Here is a 22,903-nt window from a genome sequence, read left to right on the forward strand (position 1 = left end):
AGAATAATGAAAAGTTCTAAAGACTATCCGCGGGTTACTTAAGACTTCTTAGAAGTCATCTGCAGGACTTTCCCATCACACGCGAGATGACATAAGAGTATGTCATCAAGTCAGTTGTAACCAACTTCCTTCTAGAATATTTACGCGAAGATTCTTTCTTGGAAAGCACGTGATAGTATTGGTTAGAACAAAGTATTGATCTGTGGACACAAATGTTTCCAATAGTGAATCTTCGTTTTAATGTAATCAGAGAGTTTAATCATTTTGGGTTGTTTTCAAACTTTTTATAAAATATAAATAATTATATATAATATATAGGTGACGGCCCCGTGTCTCTAGAGGCACGCCCCCGTGTCCGGGTGTCCAGCTGCATTAAATGCTTTGTCAGATCGTACATGATGACTCACCACGGGAGCGTACTTCCTGAGGCACGGCCCCGTGACACGCGCTAATTCTTTTTGTCTTATCTGAAAGGTGACCACGGCCCCATGGTTGCTTAAGCTCGTCCCCATGCTTCTTTGTCTAGTGTTTGTCTTTTCTTTGTAGATTTTTGTCTTTTCTTGTGTTTAGAAGCACGGGGCGTGGTTCTTGAAGCACGTGGGCGTGGTTGAGTTTTTTCTTGGGTTTTCTTTCGTTTTTCTTAGTCTTTTCACTTGTTCTTCGTTTAAGGCTTGGGTTTACCTGCAATTGCATTTTAATGTGATAAGTAGACTTCTGAGCTATATTATTTGATAGAAGTTGCAGTTTTTAGAAATCATTTGATGCTAAAAAGATGTATAATTTTATGTACATTAAACATCCCCACACTGTTTTACCACAGAAAGTTCAAAGCCGAGTAAAGTTCCTATGACTGTAGAGAGAACTGAGCTAGAGAAATGGGTGATGAATACGATGTTTCCAGAGCAAACGATAACAATTGGTCTTACTATTTCCGAAATAGTGAGGACATTTCTGAAAAAGCTTCTCGTTAAGAATTTAGACGTTTTCGCCTGGCAACCCGCAGACATGATGATGTGTGAAAAACGTATATAATATTAAAAACCAAGTTTTACCGAATTCACCTAAACCACCACACACAATCGGCAAGTGTACCGGTCGTAATGTAGCTAGCAAGTAAGAACGGATATCGAACCTAGGAAACTATGGGTAAACTCTAATTATTAAACCTAAAAGATTACTAACCTAGACTTTTCTTTTGATTTTTAGAATTCTTTTTTTATTTATTAATTAAACTAATAAACTTAACTAATTAAAAATTAACTAAAAATAAAATTTTATAAAAATAGGGTTTAAAACAGATATGAGAAACGACTACCTAGGTAATGGAATCCTGCTAGTTAAATTAATAGTTAACGAACTTGACTTGGTTGAAAAATAATATCTTAAAATATCACACTAAAGACCACTAAAGTACGCTAGATCTCCTCCCGGCCTCACCAACGACCCCCTAGAACTCTAATGACATATGAAGCTCAATTATTAAAGGTTTGGATTACCTCCCGCTCTCACCTTACCTAATAATATTATGGTACCCCAAAACCCAAATCACTTTCCGGTCTCTTCGAATACAATATATATTAATATAAAGGGGGTATTATTAATTTATTTGAACATGACTTGTATCACAATAATCTAAGGGACCTAGGATAACTCACTCCCGTAAAATTGTTACCCAAACCCTTAAAAGACAAAGATGACACAACACTAAATTATCTTCCGGCCTCTCTAGTGAAAGAACCATAAAATCTATTAAACTTTTATTAATTATTCCTACGGTTATTTCGACCATAAACTGCAAACAAGTTGAAAACACAAAGTAAACAACCTAATCGTGCGTCTAACAATCACCAAAAACTATTAAACACAAGTGGAATAATTATTAAAGCAATAATCAAATTTAATTACTCAACAATACCATGACCAAACCAATTAAAAACTTTTACCATAACATCAAATCAACCAAACAAATAACAATTCGTCAAACCATTAATCAAAACTACTAATAAACCAAAACCTAGGCAATATAAAAGTTTAGTGACTCATAATTAAGTATGAAACAAAAAGTAAAATATCAAAGTTCATCGAAAAAGAAATAGTAACAAAAATTGGCGTGCCTGCTTTTCTTATTTTCTTCGGATTCTTGACAGCAGCCGCACACCACAAAAGTAATTGTTATAATAATAATCTTCTTTCTTCCTACTTGCGATTCCCACAGTAGCCACCTTTCTCTCTATAATAATAATATAGACTTCTTCTACGTGCCCAGTGGCCTTCCCCCAAAAGAGAAGCAACAACAACAACAACAACAACAATAATAATAATAATAATAATAATAATATTCCTTCTTTCCTCGTTGACTTCTGTGCACAGTAGCTCCCACCAAATATTATATTCTTCAAACTTCACGTTGTATTCCACCAACAGTAGCCACACACTTCTCTAATATTGTGCTATTAAATTCTTTTTGGCTGTCGCCTCTTTATTAATTGCGTGGTAGGGTTTTTTTCTTTCCCTTTTATTCCTTGTCTACCGACACAGTTATTTTCTTTGGGTGAGCCCTACAATAATACATTTAACAATTAATATTAATGGGCTTACAATCTTATTAAAAAGGAAAATGTGAATAATAAGAATCAACTAATATTTAGATATTCAATAGTCACCAACTCTGACTCTTTTATTTGAAGTTCATATATGTAATTAATAAGTGAACTTTTAATCAATTGAATATAATTAAGTTTAGATAACACATGTTAACTCGTTAATCAAAACTTTAGTATACACTCTATTTTAGCTCGTTGTCTCTTATAACCCATAAAATGTATATATGAACCAATTTGGCAAATTATTATATAAACACATCACAAAATCTACTCAAAGTGTAGGAATAATTAATATTAAAATTTGTATAATTAAACGGTTTGTCTCGGTGGTGCAACGACGTCGGTGCAACGGCTTGTCTCGGCGGTACTTTAGCATGAACGGTTTGTCTCGGCGGTGCAACGACGTCGCCCATATCTATTCTAGGAGTAGAGACGTGTACCTGGATTTCGGGTGAATCGTTCTCGCTATTTACAGGCTCTTTACGTCGCTCGTGAAACTCTTTCTAAAGCTCTTTTTATGCAGAGAATAAAGGTGAGCCTTAAGAACGGAAAACAAAAAATTATTTAATTAATTTTAATTTTTATTTTATTAAGGAAAAACTAAATCTAAAGGCACAATTAGCAAGTAAAGGCTCCTAAAGGAAAAATTACAATTAAAAAGAAAATAAACAAATAAACAGATGAGATAGATAATCAACTCGGTTTAAACAAAGAATTTTCCAGTGTCCCCGGCAACGACGCCAAAAACTTGATGTGTGGAAAACGTATATAGTATTAAAAACCAAGTTTACCGAATTCACCTAAACCACCACACACAATCAGCAAGTGTACCGGTCAAAATGTAGCTAGCAAGTAAGAACGGATATCGAACCTAGGACACTATGGGTAAACTCTAATTGTTAAACCTAAAAGATTACTAACCTAGACTTTTTTTTGATTTTTAGAATTATTTTTTAATATTAATTAAACTAATAATACTTAACTAACTAAAAATTAACTAAAAATAAAACTTTATAAAAATCGAGTTTAAAACAGATATGAGAAAAGAATACCCAGGTAATACTAGTTAAATTAACAGTTAATGAACTTGACTTGGTTGAAAAACAATATCTTAAAAATATCACACTAAAGACCACTAAAGTACGCTAGATGGCCTCCCAGCCTCACCAACGACACCCTAGAACTCTAATGACATGTGAATCTCAATTGTTAAAGGTTTGGATTACCTCCCAGTATCAACCAAAACCTAGGCAGTATAAAAGTTTAGTGACTCATAATCAAGTATGAAACAAAAAGTAAAATATTAAAGTTCATTGAAAAATAAATAGTAACAAAAATTGACGGGCATGCTTTTCTTATTTTCTTCGGATTCTTGACAGCAGCCGCACACCACAAAAGCAATTGTTATAATAATAATCTTATTTCTTCCTTCTTGCGATTCCCACAGTAGCCACCTTTCTCTCTATAATAATAATATAGACTTCTGCTATGTGCCTAGTGGCCTTCCCCAAAAGAGAAGAAATGATAATAATAATAATTGTTGGGTCCATATTTGGTGGTTCGTACTTAGTTATATGTTTATTGGGTTTCGTATTGGGCTATGAATGTAAACCGAGATCTTTATGGATCTCGGTGGGCTTTGGGCTTTGGTTGGACTAGTGTTTTGGTTTCCCTATAAATAGATCTTATTGTATAGGGTTTAAGTGTTGAACACTTTGAGAGCCACTATCTAGAGAGCAATACCGATTTGTGTAATCTCATGTACCAGACGATTTAATAATATAATCGTGTGCATTTGGAGTATTACATCGTGTTCATCATATTTATATATTTCGTATCATTGTTCTTGAATCACCACTATGTTAGGATTCCGCACTAACATCGTGTTCGGGTTGATATCATAATTGTAGTGATCCTGATTCGGACTTACAATTGGTATCAGAGCCTTAGACCTTATTCAGGCTCGTTATTGTGATATCAAAGATTCGAGAATAAGTTTTTCGGTGGTATTTGCGTTTTTCCGGCGAGGGGTACTGATCGGAGAAGGAGACTGCTGCTGTTTTGGTCATAGATCCGTCATTATTGGAAATAATTTGAATCCCATAAAAACAGGATTAGATTGTTACCAAATCTATCTGATCAAACCTATCTTGGGGTGTTCTCGGCAGATATTCAGTTTTTTCTGCCGAGAATAGCATTCTCGGCTTTCTGGTTCTCGACCAAGCTATGTTCTCGGCTTATAGCAGTTCTCGGTCAAAGTATTGGTCAAACCTCGTGGTTCTCGATCAAAGATTGGTGAAACTTGAGTTCTCGGTGAATATCTTGGTCAAACTTTCAGTTTTCGGTCAAGGATTGGTTAACTTTCTGGGTTCTCTGTCAACGCACTTACTTCTCGGCCAACGCTTCTAGCTGTTTTTGGTCAGAGGTTGTTCTCGGTCAAAGCTCGTTCTTGGTCAAGCTTTCCTGTTCATGGCCAACTTTTGGCGGGAAAATTTTGTTTGAATGAAATTTTTCCAGAATACTCCTTATAAAAAAAAAATTCATTTTTGAAAATTTTGGCGAAATTTTTTTTTCGGGGTATTTTTCGGTTAATTTTTGGCGTGAAATTCGGAAATTTGTCTTGAACGAAAATTTTCCTTGACACTTCTCTTGACTGGGACAGTTTTCTTGAAAATTTTGGCAATCATATTTTTCGAAAAGTTTTGGCAGGAAAATCAGATTAATTACTCAATGGATTCTCCACAACTCGTTTTTAAACCATGTTCTTTAAATTGTGGTGAAAAAATAGAAATGTTTAAGCTTCATAACGATAGCCTAATTAGCGATATGGAGAGAATAAAATCAGAAAATTTCAAACTTAAGAAAAATGAAAAAGGTTTTTTATATAAAATAGAAGCTCAGAAGAAGGACATTTCTAAGCTTAAGTCTGATTTTAGTGTAAAGTCTTGTCATCATCTTGATGCCAAACAGGAAATCGTTGAATTGACTGCTAAACTGGAAGCCTCTAAGTTAGAAATTTTAAATCTAACTAGTAAATTTGAAAGGGTTGAACTAGATTTTAAAAAATTCGATGGCTCCAGTAAAGTTATCAACTCAATGATTGAAAATCAATTGTGGTGGAAAGAGAATGAAGGTGAGGGAATAGGATTCAGTCAAGTTCCCCCACCCTACAACCATAATTATGTCCCTACCCCTGTTACCAAAGAACATGAGGAAAAGATAAAAGACATGTAGTATGGTAAACAGGTTCAATCTGAAACTGTTGGATCAGGATCCCTAGAGGAAATCAAGCCTGTTTTTAAATGTGTGAACAATTTTGATGCTTCTAATTCATGTGCAGATATAGTAAATGATGTTGCTTCTGTTAGTAAAGGGGTTCAGGTCAGTGAAAATGAATCTTTCTCTAACGTGTCATCAAACTCATATAACACCACAACACAAAATTGTACTAATGATAATACACAGGGTTGTGGCAACAAAGGGAAGGCACATAAGAAATCAACACAACAAGGACAATCTCGTCCTAATAGATCCTCCGGATGTCCATGTGTTGATAAATCATTGGGTGCTTTTTATATCAAGAGGCAAACATGTTATCACTGTGGCACGCCAGGACATATATCCAGAAATTGTGTTTATCGTTTATGTGTTCTTTATTACAAGAAAAATCAGAAGGCTGTGCCAAGGGGCAAGAAGAATGGAAAAACCCTTCCTAAGAAGGAATCCCAACATGAAGCAAGTGCTTCCGTTGACATTAGAAGAAGGATGAAGACGTGTTTCATCTGCGGGAACGACGGGCATTTGGCAAAGGAGTGTCACTACCGTGCTATTAATAGAAAAGCTCCTCAGGTGAAAGGTAACAGGTTTCAACCGAATCCAGTGGTTAAACAAAATGCTTATTTTAGAAAACCACAAGTATCTGTACAACGGGTCACATATACTCAAGGATTCAAAGCTAATATGACAGGTTTGCATGCAAATGATTTAGAAACTGTTAAAAGAAAAATAAATGTTCAGAAATAAAAGACTGTTGAGAGTTCTAAGAATTCGAATTCGAATTGCTCCACTCCAAAGTCTGTTCTATCAAATTTCACTAAACCAAGACAGATTTGGAAACTTAAGACTCAACAAACAGAATTTGTATTAACAAATGATTCTGTTAAAGATGGGAAAGTTATGAGTTGGCAAGAGGTCACATATGTTGATGCTCAAGTGAACCCCAAGACATTTATGACTTGGGTTCCTATGTCCAACTAATCCCGCTATGCGTGTAGGAACAACCACAAATTCATTGTTTATTAAATGGGTTGTTCCAGGCACATGACAGGGCAGATATCCATTGTTTTTAAATCTTTAAACCATGAAATGGATTATTTGTTGCCTGGACGGGACTTTAGGGTGATATAACGTTTTTAATCTGCTCTCTAAGTGTGTAGGAACAAATCAGGGAATACATCGCATATTAAAAGGTTTGTTCCAGACCTTAAACTCGCAAGGATGCAGAATCTCAAAACAAGCTTACTCCTAGGGGAGATTCTAACAAATGGAAAGATGACGTCTTGAAGATAAAAGGTAACCGTATCACTTTGGGATGAAAGATTGATCAGTCAAAAAGATTTTAAAATTTTAAATTTTTATAAAAAATACAAAAATATGTTCACGTATAGTTTTTCAAGTATAGTGTATTTGTTTCCCAAAAATGAGAAAATGACTTGAACGTGCATGAGAAACGATAGTACATCAGTTGGCTGACTATCACACTTCATAAACGCTTTTATTAAATACTACATTTCGACGATTGAGTCTTTTTGAGGTTAAATTTGTACATTTTTTTTATAAATTTGCACAAATTTAGGGGGAGAAAATTAAAAAATTAAAAAAGAGTGTGCGTGCGTTCTTATAAAATTAAAATTTTAAATATGTTTTTACACACTTTTGCTTAAAATTATGTCGGTTGCTCAAGTTTGAAGAACATATACTTGTATATGTTTGGTCCGGTGATCTACTTGTAGACTCACAGGATAGCCATTTGTCTAAAGATTGAAAGCATCCGGGGCGATTGTGATGTGTTTTTGTGTTTTGAATTCTTTCACTTAAAATTATGTCGGTAATTCCATGTTGGAGGGACACGTATTCTCATATATGTTTTGGTCCTGTTTACCACTAGTGGTCATACGGGATAGCCATTTACCTGAAAACTGAAGAGTGACCGGGGTGACTTAGTTCTTAACATGTCTGTCTTCTGTAATTTTATGGGAAGTGATATTATTATTCAGTTAACAGCTTTTTAGAAGCTTCATAATATTTTCAAATGAAAATTGATCCAACGTTTGGAAAATGATAGGTAAATTGTTTATGTGTGCCTAACGGGTGAAGTTATTAAGCTTAAAAGGCTCTAGAACAGTCACTGATTTGTATGGTAGCTTTCCATGATGCGTAAAAATTGAAGTGATATAAACTAAATATGCTAAACTTACTGTGGAGAGTCATTTTGAAGAAATGTGCATGTCTCCATATACATCTCTTCGAATGATAGGCAGAAAAACAATTACCCAGTCATACACGAGCCCGTTAGTGTCTTGATCACCAAAAACATTATGTTTCTAAGTTTTTGCTAAAAAAAAAAAGAAAAAAAAAAGAGAGAAAAATATATAATGAAAAATAAAAAAGGGGACTATTGTGAAGCAAAAAAAAAAAAAAAATCGTATTTCAAAAGCTTAAAGGGTCAAACTAGAACTACAGAGATGGGGGCACAAAAGTAAGTCCTGTCATGTCTCGAATGAAATGCCTGTTAGTCCGGATGGCTTGTAAGTCCAACGTTCAACCTTAAAGCTTAAATTATTGTTTGTTTATCTATAAAAACTTTTGATCAAGCACTAGGGGGTTGGAGTCAAATTGGGGTGATCCGGGGAAAACCAAATACACTTTGAGAAGAGATATGAGGCATCACAGGTCCATGAGTGATGTATATCTAAGCTTTATGCCGAATTGAACCTAATTCATATCACTGATGCAATGAAAATCATGCTAAGTTCGTTATACTTGCTATCAACCTGTTTCTTTATGTCATAATAACGCTGAACATGAATCTTTGTGAAAGCACCTTAAACAATATGATTCCATGTTCGGATCTTTTCATAAAGGCGGCAGTTTTATCAAAAACTAAAATTTGATCCCAAATTTTTGCTAAACTACAAGAAGACCGGGGTGATTGAATTTTGTCTTATTTGTTGTTTTTGGTTTTATTTTATTTTATTTATTTTTACTTCTTGATTACGCTTGTCGAAACAAATGGGTTAAGAAATCGTTCTGAAATTTGTATTCCGCTAATGAAATATGATTTCGGTTATTGTGTTATAGTTGTTTTAGCTGGTATGATCTCATTTCAAGTCTTTTCAAGAAAATCATAAAAAAAAATTCAGAAAAATAAAAATTAAAATTTTTTGTCTTATTTTGTTTTATTTTATTGTTTTCCAAATATTTTGGTTGATTTTTCTATCAAAGTTGATTGTTCTTTCAAGACTGATTGCTTGCAACGGAAGCATATGAAGTATCTGAGATTCAAATTGGATGATGCTGTCAAAAGGGGGAGATGGTAGAATTTTGGATGCAGATGCTGAAGTTGCTGATCATGTTCAAGTAAAGATTCTGAAAGTTTTGAAAGCATCAGTCTAAGGGGGAGATTGTTGGGCCATAATTTGGTTAGACTGACGCATATCAAAAGGCCATGACATGATCAAGACTAAAGTGACATAAACAAAGACGAGTTGAAGAATTGCATTGGTGTAATACCGAAATCCCTATGGATTTCGGTTAGGCTAGTCTGAAGTGAAATAAACAAGAACGAAGCTACAAACCAAGGGGGAGCTTGTTGGGTCCATATTTGGTGGTTCGTACTTAGTTATATGTTTATTGGGTTTCGTATTGGGCTATGAATGTAAACCGAGATCCTTATGGATCTCGGTGGGCTTTGGGCTATGGTTGGACTAGTGTTTTGGTTTCCCTATAAATAGATCTTATTGTATAGGGTTTAAGTGTTGAACACTTTGAGAGCCACTATCTAGAGAGCAATACCGATTTGTGTAATCACATGTACCAGACGTTTTAATAATATAATTGTGTGCATTTGGAGTATTACATCATGTTCATCATATTTATATATTTCGTATCATTGTTCTTGAATCACCACTGTGTTAGGATTCCGCACTAACATCGTGTTCGGGTTGATATCATAATTGTAGTGATCCAGATTCAGGACTTACAATAATAATAATAATATTATTATTAATATTAATGATAATAATAATAATATTCTTCTTTCCTCATTGAATTCTGTGAACAGTAGCTCCCACCAAATATTATATTCTTCAAACTTCACGTTGTATTCCACCAACAGTAGCCACACACTTATCCAATATTGTGTCTGTTAAATTCTTTTTGGCCGTCGCCTCTCTATTAATTGTGTGGTAGGGTTTTTTCTTTCCCTTTTATTCTTTGTCCACTGACACTGTTATTTTTTTTGGGTGAGCCCTACAATAATACATATAACAATTAATATTAATGGGCTTCCAATCTTCTTAAAAACAAAATTGTGAATAATAAGAATCAACTTATATTTAGATATTCAGTAGTCACCAACTCTTAACTCTTTTATTTGAAGTTTATATATATATATATATATATATATATATATATATATATATATATATATATATATATATATATATATATAATAAGTGAACTTTTAATCAATTGAATATAATTAAGTTTAGATAACACATGTTAACTCATTAATCAAAACTTTAGTATACACTCTATTTTAGCTCGTTGTCTCTTACAACCCATAAAATGTATATATGAACCAATTTGGCAAATTATTTTATAAACACATCATAAAAGCTACTCAAAGTGTAGAAAATATTAATATAAAAATATTTATAATTAAACCATATCACATGATTGGGTTCTAAGAGAAATTGCGGAACATAATTTGCAGGTCAATCCAGCGTTTACTCCAATTGTTCAAAAGAAGCAGGAGATGGCATCTGAACAAACAAAGGCAATGAATGAGCAGGTTCAAGACCTGTTGAATGTTGGGATCATTCGAGAAACTCAATATCAAACTTGGGTTGCATATTTGGTTATTGTTCCCAAGAGTAATAGAACGTGGTGGATGTGTATTGACTTCAAAGACTTGAACAAGGCGTGCCCAAAAGATTGTTCTCCTTTACCTGAAATTGATTTAAAAGTTGATGTGGTTGCACCATTTCGATTCAAATGTTTCCTTGATGCATACAAGCGATATCATCATATCCGCATGGCAGCTGGAGATGAGGATAAAACCGCATTTCGAACTGACCAAGGCATATTTTGTTACAAAATGATGCCTTTTGGGTGGAAAAATGCGGGTGCGACGTATCAGCTACTAATGGATAAAGCCTTCAAAAGTCAAATTGGGCATAATTTAGAAGTTTACATAGGTGATTGAGTAATTAAAAGTGTTGAGGAAGATCAAATGTTGTGAGACATTGAAGAAACATTTAATACCTTGAAAATGATTAACATGAAACTCAATCCCAGTAGGTGTTCTTTTGGGATGGAGGAAGGCAAATTTTGGGAGTCATAGTTACAAGCGCAAGCTTTAAAGCTAATCCATACAAAGTCCAAGAAATTGCCCGCATGCCTCCACCATCTTGTCTCAAGGAGGTACAAACGTTGAATGGAAGATTGGTAGCTTTGAACAGGTTCTTCGCTAATCATGCGGCTAAATCTTTTCCTTTCGTATCAACGTTAAGAAATTGTTTTAAAAAAGCACACTTCAAGTGGACTACGGAAGCCGAACAATATTGTTTAATGTTTAATAGAGTTACCTACATTGTCCACACCTCAAGCCAGAGAACCGTTAACCTTGTACATTTCAGTGTTAGACATAGCCATTGGAGCAGTATCGTTAACGGATAGTAAAACTGTCCGAATTCCGATCTGTTATGTTAGCATAACACTAACAGATGCTGAAACAAGGTATTCTATGCTTGAATAGTTGGTCCTGGCCTTAGTTTACGCAGCTAGACGCCTCTGCAGATATTTCCAAGGACACCCGATCAATGTTTTGACGGGATATAAATTGAAGAGTGTTTTAAGCAAACCCGAATTGTCTGGAAGATTGGCAAAATGGGTAATTGAATTGGGTGAACACACAATAGATTATAAGCCAAGACCTGCAATCAAGGGACATATATTAGCAGATTTTATCACAGAGGTCCCGCAAAATAAAGAAGCAGGGTGTTTAAATGAACAACAAACTCCCTCACCACCGAAAGAAGATCAAGTGTGGTCATTGTTCACGGACGGTGCGTCAAGTGGTGAAGGGTTTGGTGTGGGTCTTAGGCTGGTCAATTCAGAAGAACACGAGTTTAATTATGCCATTAAGTTATATTTCAAGAGCATTAACAATGAGGCTGAGTATGAAGCGTTTTTGGCAGGTTTGCGGATCACTAAGAAACTCGATGTAAAACATTTGGAAGCGCATGTCGATTCAATGTTGATAGCGGAACAAATTAATGGGTCTTATGAAGCCAAAAATGAAGTGATGGCCCCATACTTGTCTCAAGCAAAGGAACTCATACTTAAATTTTTATCTTGTAAAGTCATTCACATTAAAAGTAGTGAAAAAAAAAATATGCAGATGCCTTAAGTAGGTTGGCTTCAGCAAACTTCGAGTATTTTGCGAAAGACATCCACATTGAAGTTCTTGATCTCCTGTTAGTTCCGCAACATGAAGTGTTAGTCATACAAACGGGAGTTGAATCATGGATGACTTCAATTATTGCATATTTGTCATCCGGACACTCCTGGAAGGCAAGTCAGTAGCTCAAAAGATAAGACACAAGGCACTAAATTATCAATTGCAAGATGGGGTACTTTATCGCAGATCTTTCGTAGGACCACTCCTTAGATGCGTTGATGCGGAACACGCCAATTATCTAATCAGAGAGATTCATGAAGGAATATGCAGTTTGTATGCGGGCTAAAGGATGGTGGTGGCAAAGTTAATGAATGTGGGATACTATTGGCCAGGAATGCATGTTGACGCGGTTAATGAAATTAGAAAGTGTGATTCATACCAGCGACATGCACCAAACACATTGCGGCCAAAAAATGAGTTGTTTCCAGTATCATCCGCATGGCCGTTCCAGAAGTGGGCAATTGATATCATGGGACCATTCCCAGAAGTTTTGGGACACGTCAAATTTTTAATAGTGGTAATCGATTATTTCACCAAATGGGTTGAAGCTAAACCAGTTATTACTGCCGCAAGTATAAAAAATTCTTATGGAAGTTTATTATCTGCCGTTTTGGCCTCCCGTAAACACTAGTCAGTGATAATGGGACTCAATTCGCGGATGGTTGGATCCAAGCATGGTTGAAAGAACTTCAAATAAACCAAGTGTTTACATCTATAGCTCATCCGCAAGCTAATGGTCAAGTTGAGAGGGCCAATAGAAGCATCGAAGATGAGATCAAGACAAGACTTGGAACTAAACGTATTGGATGGGTTGATGAACTGCCTCATGTACTTTGGGCTTTCAGAACTCAAAAGAAAGAGGGAAATTCAGAAATACCTTTCAGTTTGACATATGGCACGAAGGCCATGATCCTAGCGGAGATTCCATCTGCAAGAATACTGTCCATCAGCAACAACGAGGAAGAATTGGGGTTGAATCTCAATCTCCTTGAAGAACGTCGGGAATTGGCACTCATTCGAGAAAACAATTACAAGCAACAACTTCAAAAATATTATAATTCAAAGGTCAAGATTTGCAAATTCCATGAGGGAGATTTCGTTTTCCGCAACAATGAAGTGTCAGGACAGGAACCTTCAGAAAAACTGGCCCTAACTTGGGAAGGACCATATAGAGTAAAAGAAGTTTTAACTAGAGGTTCTTACAAGTTGGAAACGTTGGATGGAACCGAGATTCCAAGAACGTGGAACGTAGCCCAGTTAAAGAAATGTTACATATGATAGATCGCGCGTCATTATTTCTGATTGGCATATCTATTTTTATTTTCTGGCTTGCGTGCCAGTATTGGATAGCGGTAATTTGAGTAATACTTGATGTTAGCACTCAAATTTTAAACAGGCTTGCCTGCCATTTCCTTTTAAAGAAGTTGTTTACACATGTTGAGTTTTACATAAAAATTATTGTTAAACCTGTTATGCGTGCCAGAGGTGACTTGCGTATCAATAAACTTATACCTGGTGTGCGTGCCAGAAGTGATCCGCGTGTCATTAAACTTATACCTGGTGTGAGTGTCAAAGGTGACCCGCGTGTCATTAGACTTATACCTGGTGTGAGTGTTAAAAGTGACCCGTGTGTCATTAAACTTATACCTGGTGTGCGTGCCAGAAGTGACCCGCGTGCCATTAAACTTATGCCTGGTGTGCGTGCCCGAAGTAACCTGCGTGTCATTAAACTTATACATGGTGTGCGTGCCAGAATTGACCCACGTGTCATTAAACTTATACCTGGTGTGCGTGACCCGCTTCTCTTCAAAATTTTATTTGATGTAATAATTCTTTGTTGAAAAATAAATGAAGACCCTACGTTACACTTATATTATTTATAATAAAATGCTTCATTTATATTATTCAAAAGAAGATCACAAAAGATGGTTACAAAAGTTTTCCACAAATTGTTACTACACACAAAGATGAATTCATCTTGTATCCTATTCTGCAAGTGGTTCTTCAGCTTGAGGCCCTTCATGACCATGAGCTTGTGGGTTTTCTTGCTCTTGAGAAGCAGGAGGAGTTGGTTGTTTGTCATCTAAGGACCCGCTCAGATACTCCCGGATAAATTGAACGTTATTCGCATATGCGGAAAACTCTGGAATTACATCATGGAGCGAAAAGGATAGATCATCAAATTCTCGCAATATCCTGCTGTATTCCGCTTCTAAGTCATGGTCATGCAATGGATGTTCTTTGAGAGGGTGCTGGGTATTTGTATACTCAATGCATTTCTCAAAACAAACCTTGCGGCCGACTTGAGAAGAAACATTGAGAAAGATAGCAAGACAATCCCCCAGATCTTGACCATCCTTGATATGGTCAATCACATATCAAGTAACAAACATAATAAGTGTCTATGACAAAATTAGTAAAAAAATTGGGATAAAGAAGAAAATGTACCAGTGGAAGACCCCTAGCTATAAGCTATTGTTTATCTTCTTCGGTTCTTTTAGCTTTCTCCTCCAACTCATCAAGAGCTCCCGCAATCTTAATATTATCAGATTAAGAACATCTGCTTGCTTCACCATCTCTTCCGCCTGCTCCTTTCGCAACTTTGCTTCTTTATCATTAGACTTGAATAAATCATCTTGAACAGCAATCCGGCTTTCTAACGCAATGTTGGCCTCCAATGCCTTAGCTAGTTCAGCTTCCTTGCGTTTTGTTTCTTCGTGGGTGGCAACAAGGATGGCATTTTGATTTTTACACGCCACGTCCCATGCTTGGGCTGCAGCATCCTGGCGATCCTTCTTAGCCTGAAGCGCGATTTTAACATCCTTCAGCTTCCACTTGGCAGCATTGGCTTCTAAACACTGTTCATCGACAACCATCTTCTCTTCTTCCACTTGATTTGTCATCTCACCCCACTTCTCCCCAATGGACATCCACTCCCGAAAATTTTCTTGCCCGCTAGCAACAACGTTGGCTAAAGTAAAATTAAAACCACAGGCAAGATCATGGCGGGAACGACTATGTTGGAAGTGGACACTCCGCAGGCGTGATCCCATGGCTGAGAAATTTAGAACAAGTATCCACATCTGAGAACCGCGACCCCTAGGCTAAGTTCCAACGTGGTATGTGGAGGTGCTCATCCTGTCCCGGGTTGGCCATCCCATAGTAGCTAGAATCAGAAGGACGATGAAATCGAGTTCCCTGAGGAGATTGTTGGGAACATGTGGTCGTCCCTTCCCCTATTTGATGGATGGAAGAAGAATGGAAAAAATGCGAGGGAGAGAGCGGTGAGTTTTGTGGTGATTCTTCCCTCTATGTGTTATCAGCATCCTGCACCAGTTCCTTCCCCTTGGAACCAGAATTATCATAAGGAATAATGATTGTTTGAAATAGGATGGTGGTTCTTGAATAGTTACACCTTGATCAGGTGCAACTGTCTTCTCTGTGTGCAATAAAAAATATGTAAAATTGGTTGTACAAAGAAGTAATTTCTTGAAAACACTTGCGGAAATAATAACTTACTTGGTGGTGATCGCATGGCCATATCTTTGACTGGGTCCTCAAGACTGACCTTTTTCACTTTTTCGCCCCGCTACATGTTTTTTCTTCGAAGAGCCATCATCGGTCTCAGTCGCGTCGCTGTACTTGGAAGTCCGCTGCTTCCTTTTGCGTTCAAGCTTTGCTAAAGCACGCATAGTTTCTGACTGTTTAGATGTATTAGTATTAAGTTCCTCTTCTTTGTGGGGTGATGATTCGTCACTCGAGGATAACAACAATATCACCCCATCACAAGTAAGTGCATTCAAAGGACGAGGTTGAGAAAGAACTAACCTAACTCAAAAATTGCCTCTGATACCACCGGCTTAGAGCGCAAATTTTTGGGGAACAAAAAGTGGCCTCTCGTACTACCAAGGATGTGCAAAGCTTTTGGGTCACGCAGACGCTTCTGCATGCAAGTCTTGTCAAGAAGAGCGTTCATAATGGATCCCTCGCCTATTAAGCAGGAAGATGAGTCAGAAATACAAGAATAAAGTAAAAACAACATAAGTATATAAAACTTACTCTCATCCGCATACCGCATTGGAAAAAAGGTTCCAATTCTGGATATGGCCACAAACGGCTCATACCGGCCCAGACTAGGGCTTCCTCAACAATTACCCGCATGGGCGTTGGCACCTGGACCATCGTCTTGAACGAAGCCTGATCCTCAAAAGGTGCAATCCGCATATCTGGAAGCTTCTCGTTAGGAGGACGACGAAGCATGGTTATCAGAACCACGTCTTCACGGACCCATAAAAATTTGGTCCTCTAATCATAGGCATTGCGTGGGGGCTCAGCCTCTATAACCCTCTTGGTAAAAATGGCACAATTGAACCAACCACCACGACCATGCATCTTGTAGAACACAGAAAATTTATCCACCTTGGGCACAATATTGTTACCCCTGCAAACGAATTCAAAGTGACGAATTTGCATATGGCCGAAGGGTTGGATTTGAGAAAGATGGATCCTGTGGCTGGTGATGATGTTTCCTAGGAACTTGGTTATCATAAACCGAAGGCTCCCTATGGAAAATTACTCGGCATACACAACCATTTTACCAGCCAGAGGCTTATCAGCCGTGGATCCAGCAACGCGGTACTCCGGCCCCATTCCGGTGTTATGCCATAGGTAACAATGAGCTTCTAAAATTCCGAGATCTTCTAGTTTATCTCTATTTGATCTATAGATGGTGGGATTTTCTTCTCTTGGGCCATTATTTATGGGGTAACGGAAAACACCGAGCAATGGTGAATAATTGATGATAAGGAGAGAAGATGAAAGGGAAGATAGAAATATAACAGTTGATAAAAATTTCCTGAAGGCACAAACCGCCATATTTATATCCATCGTAGTTAATGCGATGGGATGGTAACAATGGAGAAAGAAATTCACAAATCCAGTAATAACGTGACACGTTACGCGGGAAAACCAAAAAAGCAAAAAAGGAGGTACAGATGGGTACAATTGACAACCGGCACATACGTCACACCACCATGCGGCGTCTATAGACCTGTCACATCAAAATTTCCCATGCTTATCTTTAAGACATCTCCACAAGCACACACAAGAAAATCAAAATCCCCATAAAAATATATCTTAAGTCCAAAATTTCACCCGCATAAAACTTTACGCGGAAGAAACAATGGACTAGGGGGGACTTATAGAGGTAGGGCAGTGAATAGATCTAAATACCCATAAAAGATCATCCGCGGGTCATTCATGACTCCCTCAGAAGTCACCTGCAGAACATTCTCGTCACCCGCATAACTTAAGTCAAAGGAAGAATAGTGAAAAGTTCTAAAGACTATCCACGGGTTACTTAAGACTCCCTCGGAAGTCATCCGCAGGACGTTTCCATCTCACGCGAAGCAGTTGTAACCAACTTCCTTTTGGAAGATTTACGTGAAGATTTTTTCTTGGAAAACACGTGATGTAACAGCCAATTAGAGAAAGACAGCTGGCAAGGTTGTTACAACCGTGCACATGGCAAGTTGTCTCGTCCTATCATGAGCATACACGTGTCCAGTTTGTTAAAAAGAGCATCTTCTAGAAGTGGACAACTGTATCGATAATATTCTCCTAACCACCGGCTATAAATACCTTTTCCATCATCATGAGGTATTCATTCACACTTCACATATTACATCAATCACTTAAAGAACTCTCCCTCTCTCTAAGAATGGTACTTATTCTCACGCTGGAGGGTGGTTACGGGAAGACCCCCGCTCTTGTCCTTCCCGTAACGAGCTCACGGTGTTGTGTTTTGCAGGTTTCTATCACCAGACTGTTGAGTTATTGCTCGTGCCACTGTGTTACTTGCTACCAGACCCATATCCTGTGGAACCATCGGTCTAGCCTATTCGGGTTTGGATCCGTGCTTCTTCACCTGTTTAACACATCGTTGAATATTCGTGACTGATTTATGATGTTAATGCCATTGCTCGACCCCGCAACTCCAAAAAAAAGCATACCAAATACAAAGGTCACATGACGCAACCGTAACTTCATGCCAAGCAACTTGACAATTTTTCCATGGCCAATGCATGCAGTCTATACTACCAAGCATTCCCAGAAAGCCGTGTCGGCTTTCATGAGTCTGGAATAACCGTTAGATGTCGGTTTCATTAGGTATTATAAGATATATAAGACATGTTTTTAAATATAGTTCAATTACATATTGGAAATTTTTTTTAAGCATTCCATGGTTGTAGTTTCACCAATCCATACGTATTCATGCGTTGCATAGGCTCACGTGCTGTATGCCAACTGACGTATGACAGATGTGCATTTATGAATCGGTGAAAAACCATTTTTTCCGATTTCATTCTTTGTCTAAAGTATTGGTTATTGGAAGACACATCATTGACAATTCTAAGGAAGAGTGTACGTCTCATCCGAAATTGAAATCTAAATATGTGTTCAGGGTACACCGGTATCGGAGTATGGTAGTCGTTCCAAAGATGCGTACCTTCCTCATCTCGACTTCTGTCTATTATTTTGCGCTTCCGCTTCGGAAGTGGTGTTGAACTTGAGCCTACTCCGGTACTTTACGAACTATAAATTGCCATAAACATGTTTTCGACGTCGTTGGACAAAAGTTTCTGGAACTATTGTATGACGCATTGCATGAACATATTATCATTAGTATATGGAGTAAAAATAGTAATTGTGGGTTGAGGTGGAGGAGTTGATTGGGTGTTTTCTTCGTTACTCGAGTCGCATGTGTCTAAAAGACCACGTAAAGGAGAAGAATGCATTGTTTCTTTGTCGCTCGAGCTCATTGTTTGTATAAAGAAATGTTAAATTGGTAAAGAAAAAAATGAAGTTAGAGATTATTTGTTTGTGTGATATATGTGAATGAATGTGTGTATAAAAATACACACATGAAAAAAAAAGGTTTTATCTATACTAATTTATAATAGCTTTAAGTTAAAAAAATTGAAAAAGATCCGTTGAATTATTGCATGCATATAAATGTGGCTTTTGTGGTTGTTGGGCCCATATTCAAAGAGATGCATTAGTCCATGAATTCAATACACATTGATGTGTTGAATAACACACTTATATTTCCTTACAATTTTATAATGTTTTAATGATTTAATATCAAATTTATGTAAGTTTAGGGGGTTAAGTGCAAAGTTTTACAAAATTGAAATGTTTTGTGTAGGTTATGGAAAGATGTGGAAAAAAAGGCAAGAAAAAGAGAACTTGGAGGGTTTAAGTGTCAAAGTTTCAAAGTTTAATCAAGGCCCGACCCAAGCCCACATCTTAAAAGCCTTTTATATTATTATATTTAATTAATAACAAGGATAATCAGCCATTATCTCATCACTAATCCCGAAATCAAGAAAAAAATAATACCCAAAAACCCTAACTAGGGCAGTCCGATCGGACAGGCTGCCGCCGGCCAAAAAAGAAGAAAAAAAGGGAAGAAAGGAGGCTGTTGAGGGGCTGTTGGCGGCTAGAGAAGGAAGAGGAGTCTTGGGGCTGCTGCTAGGGGCTTCAAACAAGCATAAATCTCACCCATACTCTTAAGTAATCATCTATAAACTTTACTTTTTGTTCAAGAACCCTAACTCTATTGATTTGGTCTTTTGATTTGAATTGTTTTGCAATTGATTGATAGTTTGACTTATAATTGATTGTGTTTGGATCTTGAATGAGTTTTATAATGTTTATGATGATGTTTGTGACGTTTTTCTTAAGTATGTATGGCTGTCCAAAAGTGATGAGTAGCTAAACTTGTTTGTTCTACCTAGGATAGATGATTGTTGAGTAGTTTTGACTTGTTTAATGGATTGTTAATGTTTAAGACTTAAATTATTGATGTAAAGTTTAACTAAACCATAAATTAGATTGTGTGTGATGGCTGTGTTTTATTTGTTATTGCTTATAATCCTCTTGCATTAGTTAATTGAATTGGTTTTGATTAATTGATTGCTTGTTAAACTCTTTACTTGGTGTTTTGGGTTTATTTGCAGGAAGTACAACCGTAGGGATAAGTGGGTAATATATCATCGAAAATCAGTTAAAATACACCTTCTTTGAGACCGAGAGGTGATAAGAAGTAATATTGTCTCGTTGCTTTTACTTGTTAGAATTAAGACCGCGCGAGAGCGGGTTTTTGTCTTGTCAAGTTTGAGTGTTTATGTGCAATTAGTTGGTTTAATTTGGGTTAAGTTAAATTGTTCCTCTATCCTTGGTTGCGTAGTATTCGTTTCCATTAGGCTAGTGTGTCGGTGAGACCGAGAGGTGACTCGGTATTTGAACACGTTAATAATTGTTTTTCCGGTTTATTCTTTAAAATCAACTAAAATAAGTTAGAGATTGTTAGAGAGACTGAGAGGTAATTTGACTTTCTTAAAACAAGTTTTGGTTGTGTCATCTTTTATAACCGGTGTCGTGAATATGATTCATTCCTAGGTAGACGTTTTTACATATTGAATTTAAATCAAAGTTTTCTAAAAGTGTTTTGTCAAACGTTTTCGTTTAGTTAAATTAATTTAAGCAATTAAATAAAATCTTAAAAATTAAATAAATATTATTTTGGTAAGTCTTGGTTAGAGTTTTCTTAATCATAAACGTTTTCACGTGTCTTTGAGTTCGACATCCGGACTTCCTTGATGCTATACTATTTATGATCGGTACACTTGCCGGTTTTGTGTGGTTTCTATAGGATTTTCCTTTTTATAAATTTAAAGCTTAATTGTGATTCGTTCTTTATTTATATTATACATTTTCACACATCAAGTTTTTGGCGCCGTTGCCGGGGTCACGGTTTGAAGCGTTTTAATAACGACTCGAGTTAGGACTTGCCTTATTTACTATTTGTTTTCTTAATTGTTTTGTTTGTTAGTTTAAAATAGTTTAGTTAATTAATATTTCTTTTATTTATTTTAATAGTTGTATGCGACGTACTCGATCTCTAGGACCACCAGTTGAAGGATTTCCCGAACCAGAGAGAGAGTTTCTTGAGAGACGTCGTACAAAACCGTCTTCTAGTTCATCTACATCCGTCGGTAATACATTCTCTTCTCCTACTTTATCTGAACCCATCGTTAGGGATAGGATTATGGCCGACTCACCACCGTGGAGGACAGTGGCAGACCGGGCCCGTCCGGTCGATGCTGGCGCGAGATCCAGCATTGCTCCACCAGCTATAGGAGTTCAAACGACCTGGCAGATTCCATCAAACGTTCTGAACACCATTTCCCATTCTGCTCAATTTCACGGGTTGCTCCACGAAAACCCGCATTCACATCTCACTCGCATCGCACGTATTTGCGACACGTTTCATCTTGCCAACGTATCCGAAGACGCCATCAAACTCTGCATCTTTCCGTTCTCACTCGTTGATCAGGCGAGTCTGTGGCTTGAGTCCCTCCCACAGGGATCCATTTCTACTTGGGCATCCATGCAGACCCAGTTCCTGGAAAAATACGATCCTCTGGCTAAGGCCGCTCGTTTGCGTAACCAGATTCATTCTTTCCAGATGGAGGACACTGAGATTTTCTACGAGGCATGGGAGAGATTCAAAAACCTACTTGCTTTATGTCCGAACCACGGCTCGCAGGACTGGGCGGTTGTTGAAAAGTTCTATAACGGAGTGACTTACGCGACTCAGAATATGCTTGACACTGCTGCAGGAGGCAACTTATTGACGACAAAGGATACCGATGAGTGCATTGCCTTATTTAACGGTTTAGCCATGAGTGGATACCAGCGACCACCTTCTAAGAGCACCAAAACCGTCGACGCGTTATCACGCGGCATACATTCAGTCGACACAAACACCGCCCTCGCGGCACAGGTTGAGGCGTTAGCGAAGATTGTGAAGGACCTGCAGGTAAAAAGTAAGTTATACGAGATCTGCAGAGGGGGACACGATACCGTTCAATTCCCCGTAGGTTTCCAGGAGGAGGTTGTTATGTTAACAATCCGAACCGAAACCCTAATTCTTTTAATTCTTATAATTCGGGTTGGAGAGGTAACCAAATTCCTAACTGGAGGAACGGAAATCATTCCGGCTTCCAGCCGCGTCAGAGTCTATTCCAGGATTCCGGTGAAGGAGCGAGTGGTGGGGAGAAGAAGCCCACGCTGGAGGAGATGATGGCACAGCAGACTCAGATGCTGTCGCAGCTTATGACTCGAGAGGATTCGCGTCACAAAGAGACTCAAGAGAAATTTCGGGAACACGAGTCATTCATGAGAAATCAGGGGGCGTCAATTCAAAATCTTGAGAGGCAGATGGGAGAGATAGCGAATCGTCTGAATGAGAGGCCGCCAGGTACACTTCCGAGTAACACTGAGCAGAATCCGAAGGCCTTCGCGAAGGCGGTGACGACGAGGAGCGGTGCAGGGGCACGTAGTAAGCCAGTGAATCAGGGGCCTGCGGTAGATGTAGAGGAGCAGGTAGACGAGGAGATTCTGATGGAGTCTCCACCGGCCAAGCGGCATCAGAGGCGAAGCCCAGGAAGTACAGCACAGGCCGAGGACCAGCCATTACCCAGCAAAC

At 37.7% G+C, this 22,903-nt stretch overlaps 1 protein-coding gene across 1 annotated transcript; it reads left to right on the forward strand.

Annotated features, from left to right (window-relative positions):
* Positions 1–10,920: 10,920 nt before the first annotated feature.
* On the forward strand, positions 10,921–12,297 carry LOC143603572 (uncharacterized). Its single transcript, XM_077080342.1, has 3 exons — positions 10,921–11,083; positions 11,468–11,624; positions 11,745–12,297. Exons 1-3 carry the CDS (start codon positions 10,921–10,923, stop codon positions 12,295–12,297), a joined length of 873 nt encoding a protein of 290 aa, XP_076936457.1.
* The last annotated feature ends 10,606 nt before the right edge of the window (positions 12,298–22,903 follow it).

This window comes from Bidens hawaiensis, unplaced genomic scaffold, assembly GCF_021521415.1.
Source record: "Bidens hawaiensis isolate Kalapana, Puna unplaced genomic scaffold, B.hawaiensis_p1.1 tig00062166_1, whole genome shotgun sequence".
Taxonomy (NCBI): Eukaryota; Viridiplantae; Streptophyta; class Magnoliopsida; order Asterales; family Asteraceae; genus Bidens; species Bidens hawaiensis.